Source organism: Ornithodoros turicata, chromosome 9 (genome assembly GCF_037126465.1).
Source record: "Ornithodoros turicata isolate Travis chromosome 9, ASM3712646v1, whole genome shotgun sequence".
NCBI lineage: Eukaryota > Metazoa > Arthropoda > Arachnida > Ixodida > Argasidae > Ornithodoros > Ornithodoros turicata.
In genome coordinates, this window is record NC_088209.1 from 29,167,812 (window position 1) to 29,181,113 (window position 13,302).

Consider the following 13,302-nt stretch of genomic DNA (forward strand, 5'->3'; position numbering starts at 1 on the left):
GCTGGTCTGGAAACAGTCAGTTCACGTCTGCAAACGTGATACATATGTACTCGACATAATTGGAAAGCTGCTAGAGGAGACGCTCAAGCGGCGAAATTAATTTTGAAGTGCACATTGCGCGCTGTGATGCAGACATTTCATCCTTATGTGTACCCCGCGCTCGAGACTGCTGTATAGCGCGCCGTGTTCCTTTTATTCTTTACGTAATGTTTCACAATACCCACGATATAAAATCCCGAGGCAAAACTTAATTGATCAGGTGAAGTATAATGCTTCTGGACAATGCGTACCGGTCATGGCGAAAAAAAGTGCAGGTCCAGGAGGCGAAACGAAATATAATAAGGAAAGACAAACTGTGCACTGGAAAGCCGGAACATATATAAAAAGGACAGGCCCGAGGTCTTTGGACGTGTTTTCTTAGCTGAGGTTTATCTCAAGCGCTTAGCAGGGGGGAACGGTTGCTTGGTTGTGTTTTTTTTTTCTTCCTTGCTTGTTTTCTTTTCTTTATTTATTTCTTGTACAACTTCGGTCGGCTCCCATCATGTTTCTTTATTTCTTTTTTTGTTCATTTCTGTATTTGAAGAGCTCGTAGTTGAGATGATGTTGCTGGACACCTCTAAGGCTACGTTTACCTTCTCTTCGCCTCGCCTCACTTTTAAAGAGTGGCATCCACACACGAAAAGGGACATAATAAAAGTAAGATGCTCACAAGAGAGAGAGGGAGAAGGAAAGGAAAAGGAAGGAATGCGCCCCTATAGAAATGAAACCAGAGGACTGGAGTGAAGAGATTATACTTAAAAACCTGAAGAGAGAGTCTGTACATGCCGCGAAAATGTGAGAAAGACGCCGTGTAATCACATCCCCTGCACACTCACTACTCCGAGGGCAATAAGTATAATCTCTATTTAGATTGGCTCGTGTACTCGACAATGAACAGACTTAAAAGGTACGGATTTAAATACCAAACCCTGTCTTCCACGAAAAATTGCGCTGCTCGCGTGGTATGTCTCGTATTAGAAAACAACAAGAAATATATTATTGGGAAGGATGTTATGCCAATGTTCCTTTAGCAAATTTTCTACGCGACAACATTATTTTTGTAAGCGCGCGAGAAATATATTATATAACTCGTCCCCTGCAGCCTTACAATCAGGAGACTGAACCACGCGTCAAAACAGGGCTAGCTGCACACTGTTGAAACAGTGCTTGACCGCATAACAAGCTGAAGATCAACAATTGTACAGTATGATACTATTATGACACCTGTGGAAAGCGCGAGGCGTACGCCCTTTTGTGACAGTCGACATAACTGCAGAAGTGTCACTAAAAAAGCATATACAGCTCCCGTTTTCAGCAAATCAAGGGATAAAACTATATGCCATTTGGGATGATGGTTGGCTAGGGACGTGCTACACGGTGAAGTTCTGTAAATCTACTCCAATCAGTGATTTATCCATACCTTCCCCAAACACCCCAAATTTTTGGGCGACACACCCTAACTTTTTTCTTTACGACATAGCTGTAATGATGACTGCCCCCCCCCTTCTTTTTTTTTTTTTTTTTTTTTGTAGCTACACTTTCTTATGTTTGCGATTCTGGATGAACTACGAACTCCAATCACCTATTATTACCTACGCTGTAAACTGGAAAACACCCTTTTAGGAGGGTGTAAGATCGTTAAACACCCTCCTAAAAAGGTGTATAAAGGGTGCAAAAGACGGCATTTTCAAGGAAAAGCCCCCTTTCAAAGGGCGTTTTACACGGGAATGACGGGATACACTTTCTAAAAAGGGTGTTCCAGACCATACGGTGTAAAAAGAGTAGTCAATTATAGGACAAGCGATTTACACCCATAAGGGTGTTTTTCAGTTTACAGTGTATTACTTATTATTACCGGCTGTCTGCCTCACGAGTACGTTTTCCGGCAGTTGTGAAACACAGCTTCTGGTACGTACAATGTTACCTGTTGCAGTGATACCACACGATACTGTCGTAGGCAGCAGATTCAAATGAAGGTACTACGGATGACAACCGACACTGTTTCGAAATACCGCCAACAATGCGAGGCTAACATTCTGTCGTATCACGGATACAAGTTACACAAATGGGGAAAACTTCCCTAAATTGCAAATGACGTCCTTTTATTCCCGCCTTCTCACATTCATCACAGCTTCATCACATTAACAGCTTCTCACATGCATCACCGCGTCTTTCACCGAGATACGAGCTGTGCCCTGTGTTTTTTTTTTTTCTTTTGTGTGTGTGTGTTATTAACTGAGCCGCGTTCACGTCCCTCCTGTTAAAACAGTATTGCTCACGCTAAAGCTAGAGAGAGAAAAAAAATCGGTAGGCGATACGTCGTCTAACCCGTTCTACAAGGAGGGCCTATACGGCGTTGTGATTTATGCCGAAGGATAAATAATCGGGCCGCGTCCGTCGCACAAGCGGCTTCCCGCAGAGTTTCCGACGCTCGTAAAAGCGGTGAATCCAAACACGTATACACACGAGGCCCAGCCTCAAAATGCGAAGAAAGCTATAGCATGGTGGGGATGAACAGTAAAAGATACGCCTCAAGTGTGCTCAAGGGTGTGCCATAACACGCCCCTTCGGGAGCTATATTCGCGCCATGTTTCAAGATTGCTTTGGAAAGGGTTCGGACGCGAAAAGAATCATGGAACCAAGATGCCGTTATTATGAGCGACGGAGAAACAACATGAAAGGGGGGTACAGGATGAAAGTGCTCTTCTGACACTTTGATTAAAACGGGTTTCTTTGTGTGTGTGTGTGTTTTGTCTCGAGGAGGGGCGCGCGTGCAGGCTGTTGGTGTCTCATTAATTAAGGGGGTGCGGTGGCAATTTGTCTGCAACAGAACTTGTTTTGTAACTAGTTGTCTGCAACAAAACCAGTGGTAGTTTTCGGTTTTCTTTAAGTATACACTCTAAGAACAGAGCCTCACGCAAACATCTTCCCGAATGACAAGACTATTTCCCTTGATTTGCTGAAAACGGGGGGTACGCCATTTTTGTTTCAATTAGGAACTTCATAATGCCACCAATATGGTATCCCCCCCCCCCCCCGTTAATTAGAAAAGAGAAAATATGGGTTTGGTAACTACTGCACAGATAGATTGCATTGTCACTTCTGGTTTGAGGAAAGAGCGTGCGTGCGCCTTTTTATGGCATTCCCATAAATGCAAAGTGTCCAAAAATAGCGCGAGCCTCTCACGTTTAACACATCTGGAATGACAACTGTATCATTTTCAACGATGGTTTGGTAGGAGCATGTCATGTGGTGAAGTTATGTCTTCAGCGTGAACCAACGTCATTGCATACTCTTAAAACTTCACTGCATAAGACGCTCCTACACTCTAAAAACAGAACTTCACCGCATATCACTGTGAGCCAACCGTTGCCACAAGTGATAGGGTTATCGCTTCTGATTCGAAGAGAGAGGTGGGCGTACGCCTTTTTGTGACATTTTGGATGTACGAAAATTGACGCAAAAAGGCGTACGCCCCCGTCTCTCTTCGAATCAGAAGCGATAACCCTATCATTCTTGGCAGTGGTTGGCGCACAGCGTGCTATGCGGTGAAGTTCTGTTTTTAGAGTGTAATATCATCCCGGGTGACATCGTTCCCTCCATTTATTTTTTGAAAACGAGAGGCCTACGCCTTTGTATGGCACTTATCCAGTTAATTATTCGGCGGATTAGTTACAGTACAATTCGTCACAGTAGTCGCAAGAGGCAAGAGCAAAGAGATAATTTGATTGCACACACACATTTATTTGTCACAAAAAGGCGGACGCCTGGCGCTTTCCACAAATCAAGAGTGATAAAAAAATATGGCGTGTTATGTCGTGAAGTTGTACGAGGGAGGATCAAAAAGTAACACATCCATGCACGTCTGTACTTTCCTATGTACTGCAGTGTCTGGAAGGGTTCGTGTACAGTGTTATAGGGTTGCTTCTACCCTATACAAACTCACAGTTTTGCGTTTCAAATTGCATGATTGTATCCATGGACCCGACACTGAAAACAAAGAGCCGCCATCGAATTTTTGCCAGAAGAGGTTTGTGCGCTCCAGGATTCCATAAACGGTTGAAGAGCGTTTATGGAGAGACCGTAATGGACATTAGCAATGGGCGGCATTGGGTCAAGAGGTTTCAACAAGGAGAAATCCAATTTGCAGATAATCTGAGGAGTGACCGTCCATCAATATCAGTGACAAACGATAACCGACAGCCGTGCGACAACCGGGACACACGGGACGTTATTCTCGTTGATTTTCTGAACGGACCATAGAAACACAATCAATAGCGAAACCTACGTCAGCACAGTCTAGAAGCTGACAGAGGCCATAAGGAAGAAAAGAGCACATAAAAACATCCATTCCATACAGATTCATAACGACCACACACTTCTCTATTCAACCGGGGCGATTGTCAAAATGGGATCCACCACCTGATCCACCAAACAACCCAGATTTGGCACCCTCAGACTTCTACTTATTTGGTCCGATGAAGGACAGCCTACGTGGTTCACTGTTTGAAGATTTGGATCAAGTTAAATACACTGTAAAATTATAGGTCGGGAATCAAACTCCAGAATTTTTCCAAACTGAATTTGGTACTTGGGTTCAAGGGGTGGCGTAAATGCATTGAGGGTAACGGTGACTATGTTGAACAGTGGCTTCGTGGCTTCAGGATATAATATACGTAAGTTTTGCTTGGATATGTTCATTAATAAACTTGTTGTGACTGAGGAGGCATTACGTTTTGATCCACCCTCGTATTTGTGTACAGTGTAGATCTATACGGTCTACCATCTGAACGACTGAAATCGCCGAACCCAGAAAAAAAAAAGAAAAGAAAAAACTGAAAAGGAACACTTATTAGTTGATATATCTAATCGAGTTGTCCTTCTTTCTTTGTTCCAGACGCCACTTACTAGGAGTAAAAGGGATAGTCCTACCACAGAGTGCTTATGTCCACAAGGTATGTGACCCATATACTTGTTTCGTTACGTGCAAAGCACTGCGAAAACAACTGTGTGTAAAGTACGTTGGCCAACAGAGTACCTGAACGACTCTGTCAAAAAGTCATCGATGGATATTCTATATCACTCCACCGCACACTTGAGCACGCTGCCTGTGGAAACAAGCAGAGCCGGTTTCACAGCGCGAGGAGCCAGATGGCTGAGAATATGCTCGCACCGTGCTCCGCGCGTATAAAACGGATAATTGCAGGCTGCAGGCCCATAGTAATTCGATGGAAAATTTGTTACAGAGCAGCCCGGAAAATTACGATCGGAGGCGCCGTGAAGGCAGAACGATCGCAACATGTAGGGAAGTCCCGGTCATAATTGGCTGCCTCCGCCCACGGAAGGTAGCGCGACTCGGTGTACGGGCCATTGAGTGTCGCGGAAACTATATAGCTCCGCGCCGTCACGTATTCGTCTTGCGACTAAATGTAACGTGGTTAGGGAGTGAATGGAACGTAGACGTGTCCGTCGCCGCGCTGCGTTAATATTCTGTACCTGACGCAGCTGCTAGAAAAATTTATACTTTCCTGGGTATAAAAGGCTTGTTCCGGGGAGCATACCTTTTTAGGTATAAATGGAGTATGAAGAAAATAAAATAAGCTTCCGTACCCTACACTCTAAAAACAGAACCGGTACTTCACCGCATAGCACGCTGTGTGCCAAACGTTGCCGAGAATGATAGGGTTACCTCTTCCGGTTCGAAGAGAGAGGTGGGCGTACGCCTTTTTGTGACAATTTTCGTATATCCAAATTGCCACAAAAAGGTGTACGCCCCCTCTTTCTTCGAATCAGAAGCGATAACCCTATCACTCTCGGCAATGGTTGGCGCGCAGCCTGCTATGTGGTGAAGTTCTGTTTTTAGAGTGTACCTGTGCAATTCTCGAGTGAGATACTTGTCTGCAGGGGCCCTGTTCTCGTCAAAGTAATCGACCTCGATTACTTTGTGTCTCGCCTCGCCTGTCATGGGTCGTTACGTGAAGAAGGCGTCAAGAACAGAAATGAATGTCACGAGCCCTGAACGGATAGTCGAGCTTTGATCCTGCTATCTTCGTGATAAAGTAGATGAATCACAAAGAATGCACACTCTTAAAAATGTACATCACCGCATAGCACGCTCCTAGCCAACTATCATATCGAATTATATCGTTATCTGCCCTGATTTGTTGAGAACTGGAGCCGTACACTCTTAAAAATGAACTTCACCGCATAGCACCTTCCTAGCCAACCATCATCTCAAATGATATCGTTATCTGCCCTGATTTGTTGAAAACGGGAGGCGTACGCCATTTTTGTGACACTTATGGTGGTCATAATTGTCACAAAGAAGGCGTACGCCCTCCTTTTTCAGCAAATCAGGTCTGATAACGATATCATTCGAGTTGATGGTTGGCTAGGAGTGTGCTATGCGGTGAAGTTCATTTTTAAGCGTGTATAATGTTTCTTGCGCACCACGATTCCTTAACGCACTTTCATCCGCTATCGCTGTTCCCCTTATCTTATACTCTTTCGTGTCGAAAGCGCTGAGGGCACATTACTCACTACCACATGCCGCTGAAAAACACCAGTTACTTTGCGAATGCCATAAAAGTTACACGGTGCTCACAAATCTACGAGCGATAAGAACGGATCGCCTAAAAGCCACCAGGTAATAGAGCAACCTTCCCAGACAAACCTAATGTCCAATCAGCATCGCGTGCTTTGTGCCGTCACGTCAACCTCCATACCCTGTTGAAAACGACAGGAGAATCACTTTGACAAATTTTTCCCATCAAACACGGCAGTTACGGAATCGTTGGTGAGATATACGTGCGTTTATCACCGCCCTATAGGCCATTATACAGTGCAGGCAGGTCAAACAACCCTCTAGCGGGGTTTTTAAAGCCTTTTTGAAGTTACAGCACGTTCCATCTGTATATTTTTTGCCTCACGGGGCCACATTGTGCGCGTGAGGATTTATATGGTGCGGGTTATCAGTGACAAGAATTGATGCGCCTACCGGCGTGCTGTATCGGCTGTATGATAAGGAACGGAGCAGGGCATATGTCACGGTGTCGAAATGTGAAAATGGAAACTGTGCGCCATATGCGACACGACCCCGTGCAAGAGCATGCAACGTGTACCATATCCTTCATTGTCGCGGCTGTGCTCTGGGTTATGCAATGTCCAGTACACGATATCGTTCGTTTAGAAGCTCCGGGTATTGAATAAAATCTTGGCATGCTCGTACTAACGAAAGAGAAGCCGTAGACAAAAATGTTAAAGGTAATAGGTCCTATACCACTGATGGTCACCGCGTCTTTCACTGTCATGAAAGAAACTTCGCGCTTCCTTGTGTACCGTGCACGCTGTACACTATACCATACGCGTATTTTCAGGGTCTGCACATACTCAAGGGCGGTACCTGCCAAAAAAAGAAAGAAAGAAGCGACCTCGTCGTGGGCGGCCCTCTCAAGAGGTGTCGTGGGGGCGGTTGACCCGCGTGGTCATAGTCTGATAGTCTGACGCACAGGGCCGCACATTGGAGTACAATGTGAAGGCGAAAAAAAAAAAAAGAAACTCTATATGCCTTTTTCTGTTCGTAGCCCAGATAATAAATGAAAGGCGAGCAAAAAAAGAGAAAGACATAGCAAAACCCACCTTCTGTGGGTTTGCCTCTATGTGGGTAGATAAATTGGTTTGTCGCATACTGCAGTTTTATTAGCTCATTGAAGAGCAATGTACAGCTGCATCACATGATGGGCTGATGAAGGTCGTCGAACAAGTAAACGAATTGACATCTAGGGGTATATGTGTAAGTGCTACACAAGACCAGTAGGGTCCTATAACATTATTCCATGACACACGATCTTCTTTAGTTATACTTTATATTTTTCTAATGTTAACACTACAAGTCAAGAATCAAGGTACCAATCAAGGTACGGCACTACCTAAGCTATCGATTTTCCTATTTCTTTTACCCTCCGGTATGTATGTGTAAGCCCACAAGCAATTCTCATCTTTTGTTCCGTACGTCAGGTACGGAGAAAGGAAGCTCTCGTGTGATATGTCAAATACCTTTGTGTTTCTCCAACAATGTAACTCTGCAGCGTTAGAATGCATCTCAAAACATAAGCGACTTCGCCCCCCCCCCCCCCCCGCCTCCGTGGATATGCGGCGCTCCCATATCAGCCATATAGCCTCACCGCCACCTAGGCTATCTTGTCGCCTCAAGTCGGCTACTTGTGCAATACCTCCATCCGCATCCGAATGAACCTACCCTTTTGTTGAGTTTGTCTCACCTCGTATGTTACTGACCACACCCGCTGAGACGACGTCCAAAGTCAGAGGTATCAACGAACCGGCGAGGTCGTCAGCTTGCGTTTCTGGTCACGCACACACGGAAACACGTGAACAGTGTGAACAGGGATGCGTGATCTGAAACTCTCCACTGCTCTTCTTTTTTTTTTTTTCTCGCTTTGTTTCGCGTAAATTTTACTTATGGTTCTAAAAGTCAAACGCGCGCCGCGTAAAGGAATTTCCAGCTGTCAGCGGTACACGTAAAACCTAGGCGAAAAAGATAGCGTGAGATCGACGAGGGCACGACGACAAGTTAGTTTGTATGTTCATGCAAGCCTGTTGAGAGCAGCATGTGCATTCGAATCATTCTCTCTTTCCCAGTTTCGCGACGTGTTACTAACATTTAGAGACAGAATACGCGCGCGACTCAATAGCCTCCTGGTGGCGCCCCGATGCACTCATACAAGCCGCTTCTCGCCCTTCATGTTTTTATAAGCGCATGCTTGGAGCTATAAATGAAAAAGCGCTAAAACTCACTCAGTGCCAGGATAAAACCCCAACGGATGAACACGAAGAGAGACAACCACACTATCTGACCTGCCAACCAGGAGTTCATTTTAAACGGTAGGGGTGGTATGAGCACACCGCTTGTGGAATAAAGTCTTCGTCTTCTCTGCGCTCTCTACCCCCCATTTGTAGAGCTGTTATGCTCCTTGTATTATCTTGTCGGACTTTTAAAGTCTTCCTACGAGTATTGACATCAAATGGCGGAAGATAAGAGGCAACAGGAAAGGAAATCCGATACTTCATAACACCATTCTATAACTATTACACGTAAATCATGCTACGTTTTTTATCCTGTTAACAGCGAACGGTACGTACGAGGTACATCAAAACAATTATGATTCACCGTCAGAGAGCACAGCGCTCACTCATATAGCAAAGCTGTCGTCCTTTTTTTTAATATATATTTTTTACTGGATCTGGAGTATCTTGTCCCGCGGTAAGAGGGCCCACACCAGTCCATTTTCTTTCTCTTACCATCATCATCATCACATTAGGCTACATTCTAGCCGTTGGCAGGCACTAGTGCCAAAATAAAAGCCCAATCAATCAATCACATATTTAATTTGAAAGTTTCATTCTCAATACAACCGCACTCAAAGTTCTTGAGATTCGCACCGGATAGGTTCATTCATTTATTTCGTTCGTTATTTCGTTCATCTGTCTCGAAAACTATTGCAAGTTCCTAATTAATGACGGCAAGACTATACGGGTTCGTCACATCAAAACGCGTCAGCAGAAATCCACGTCAGTAGCGAAACACATAAAAATAAAAGATAAACATTCTCCTTCCTATGGGACTCCATTCACGGCGCGGAATCCTCGAGTCAAATATTCAACCGTTCCCATAAATTTTGTATGGGAAGTTGCGTGCTTGTCATCAGGGTACCAGGCGTAGGACTTCAAAATCTCGCGAAACGACAAAATTCTCGCTGTGCCGTACTCCTTAGGGTAGCAGACGGCATGGATTATCTCTCGAAACATACAAGCCGTTGCGGAGAGAGCGGAAAAAAAAAAGCATGTCTCCCCTGACAACTGCATGATGTCGCGCAGGGAGTATTCGTGCACAAACACATGCCAGGCGGACCACGCGTTGGCCTGGTAGAACTGGCATTCTCGTGAAATGGAGTGAAACCAGAGCACCCCCTTACGTTTGTGACGACGACCGAACAATGAACACTCTGTTATCCACCCAGGCTACTGGGCGTGCTTCCGGGCCAGATAAACAGCTGAGGGGAATCAAACATGCCGAGCAGGGTGCTCGGAAGGCGGTCATCATTTGGTACAAGTTGGTATTCTATAGTTTTGAAGACCTTTAAGGACACTGCAGAAAGTGATTACACGTTACATCATTTGTTGTGTTTGTGTTTATTATATGCGACACCACTTTCTGCAGCGCTCTAAAAGATCCTCAAAACCGTCTGACGGAATGATTTTCTTGTGCTATGTCTGCTGCTCTTTCCGTATGTGAGTCTGCATGTTCTGATATAATATGACTGTAAGATTAATTACCACATAAATTGTTTTTCTCAATCCAAAGTCAGTCGGTCACTTGAGTGTCAAGAATTGGAGATCAATTAGGTGCACGAACAGTACTGGTAAGGAGCGAAACACAGTAAAATAAATTTTCCTCTCTCCTCACTCACACTCAATTCCGCTCAGTTATTTACAGTAGTTGACAGTAATTTACACTCCCGCACGCAGTGTAAGATTTACGCTAGCGAAAGGAAGAGTTAACTGTACTCTACATAAGGGTGGTGTCAGTGCTCAAGGTTTTTACACTGGCAAAAGAGTTGAATGTACGCTATTTTCTTTTTCCTTAGAGTGTATGAGGCTCAACGGAGACTCCGTACGCTTTCCATGCACACGACAAGTACGGTGACCTCGGCACGACAGTACTTAGCGAATATTCTATGGGAGCCTGCTTCAGGGACCGCAACACAAACTCTTCTGTACACCATTTATAGTTTCTTGAATGTACCGCGATAAGTTATTTGCATACACGCACTTCACTCCACTTTTTGAAGCTGTCAGGTTACAGAAGGAACCGCGCCTATGCAAACACCTCGGAACAGGCGCCGACATCAAGTATGGGCAGCACTTTCCCACGTAAATCCTCCACGAGAACAAGGCCTGTCGCCCATAGAGAGCTCTTATCCATCAGAGCTTCCGGAACAGCGCTTTGAGTATTTCAAATGGGCAGGCTTAGTTAAGCATTCGTCCTGAAACGTTCTGATTGAGAAATTCCGGCCTAGCTATAGAAGGATTTCGTCCTACGTATACGAGTGGTGAAACGGTTTCACGTGGACAGCGCGGATCACATTGCGCACGTGTTAAGCCTATATGTCATCGGACTTCAACAGCGGAACGTGTTTCTGGCCCTGGAAATTAGTGTTTAGATGCGAGAGACGCACGTCTTGGTAATGCGGGTATACGACAGCTGCCTGCACTCTTAAAAATGAACTTCGCCGCATAGCACGCTCCTAGCCAACCATTATCTCGAATGATATCGTTATCTGCCCTGATTTGTTGAAAACAAGGGATGTACGCCTTTTCTGTGACAATTATGAACAGCACAAGTGTCACAGAAATGGCGTACGCCCCCCGTTTTCAACAAATCAGGGCAGATAACGATATCATTTGAGATGATGCTTGGCTAGGAGCGTGCTATGTGGTGAAGTTCATTTTTAAGAGTGTAAGGTGAAATTGCGATATGCTAGCGATGCCTTACTTCCCATCTTTAAGTTCAACGTTCAAACATTCAAACGTTCAAAAACGATATTCAAGAACAGTTCCGCCTCTTAAACGTTTGTGATCATGATAGGGGATACTCACTTGCTCTCTCTGTATATATCACTCTTAAAAATGAACTTCACCGCAAAGCACGCTCCTAGCCAACCATCATCTCGAGTGATATCGTTATCTGCACTGATTTGTTGAAAACGGGAGGCGTACGCCTTTTTGTGACACTTATGTAGTTCATAATTGTCACAAAAAGGCGTATGCCTCCAGTTTTCAACAAATCAGGCCAGATAACGATATCATTCGAGACGGTGGTTGGCTAGGAGCGTGCTATGCCGTGAAGTTCATTTTTAAGAGTATACTTGCATACCGAGCAAAGTGTTGTATGCACCCGCCTGCACTCTAAAAACAGAGCTTCACCACATAGCACGGTGAAGGCCAACCATTGCACACACTCTTAAAAATGAACTTCACCGCATAGCACACTCCTAGCCAACCATAATCTCGAATGATATCGTTATCTGCCCTCATTTGTTGAAGTTCTGTGACACTTATGCTGTTCATAATTGTCACAGAAAAGGCGTACGCCTCCCGTTTTCAACAAATCAGGGCAAATAACGATATCATTGGAGATTGTGGTTGGCTAGGAGCGTGCTATGCGGTGAAGTTCATTTTTAAGAGTGCAGAATGATACCGTTGTCACTCTTGATTTGTGGAAAGCGCGGTGCGCACGCCTTTTCGGGACAATTAATATAACTGTAGAAGTGTCGCAAAAAGGCGTACGCCTCCCGTTTTTAACCAAATCAGGGAGGAGAACGAAGTCATTCGGCATGGTGGTTGGCTAAGCGCGTGCTATGTGGTGAAGTTCTGTTTTTAGAGTTTCGACACCCCCTCTGTTTTTAGAGAGGGCGAGGGAAGAAGAGGAGGTTGGTTGGTGGTGGTGTGGTGGTGAAATGGCTCGCCGTTGTCGGCCTCACAGGGATGGGCAACGTCACGACTAACGCCCTTGGGGAATGTGCGTCCTAGGCCGACTTCTGGGGGAACTGTGCCGACGTATGTCTGAAAGCATCTGAGGAAAACCCAGGAAAAACAAACAAACAGCACAGCTGGCACCGGGATTCGAACCCAAGTACCTCCCAGAAGAGGAGGTTGGAATAGGCAGAATCAGGAACGAGGCCGAATGAGACACTTCTCTTACAGGCGTTATGCAAGAACAGCAATACCTATACCCGTCACAGATTTGCCACGTTTTGGCTGGCATGTGGACAGGGCGATATTATAATCACGGACCTGTGAAGCTACAGAGGAATGGAGGGTAGCTTGACCACCCGTATTTTAAGGAAGCGGCGTGCTGTAAGATTGGATGTTAGAGCGTGTTGTGCTGAGATTTCATCGGTGCATCCTTGACAGGGGAAAAAAAAGTATCTTCTGCGTTTATTATTTTTTTTTTTTTTAGAATAGAATAGGAGGCGGTACGCGAGGGCTTCTCCGCGCGTATCCTTTCTCCCGACATCATCACGTTCGTGAGAGGCGCCAATTTTCGCTTCCTATAACTGACTCTACTTTACTTTTTTGCTCGAGCACACCAGCGAAAGCGCCTTCTTCCGCCATAAGTAAGGCGTCGAGCGCCTGTCACGACATATAGGCATGTCGATGTGAAACATGGTTGACCTTTATGGA

At 45.1% G+C, this 13,302-nt stretch overlaps 1 protein-coding gene across 11 annotated transcripts in view; it reads left to right on the forward strand.

Annotated features, from left to right (window-relative positions):
* The window catches only part of LOC135368532 (collagen alpha chain CG42342-like), a 112,119-nt gene that overhangs the window by 58,478 nt on the left and 40,339 nt on the right, over positions 1–13,302 (forward strand). For all 11 annotated transcript variants that reach the window (XR_010414812.1, XR_010414813.1, XR_010414814.1 and 8 more), the window contains exon 2: positions 4,937–4,994. Coding sequence is in view for 8 of the 11 variants with exons in the window: in XM_064601892.1 (XP_064457962.1) it covers positions 4,937–4,994 (58 nt within the window). In the remaining 3 variants the exon portion in view is untranslated. The remainder of the gene's footprint in view (positions 1–4,936; positions 4,995–13,302) is intronic.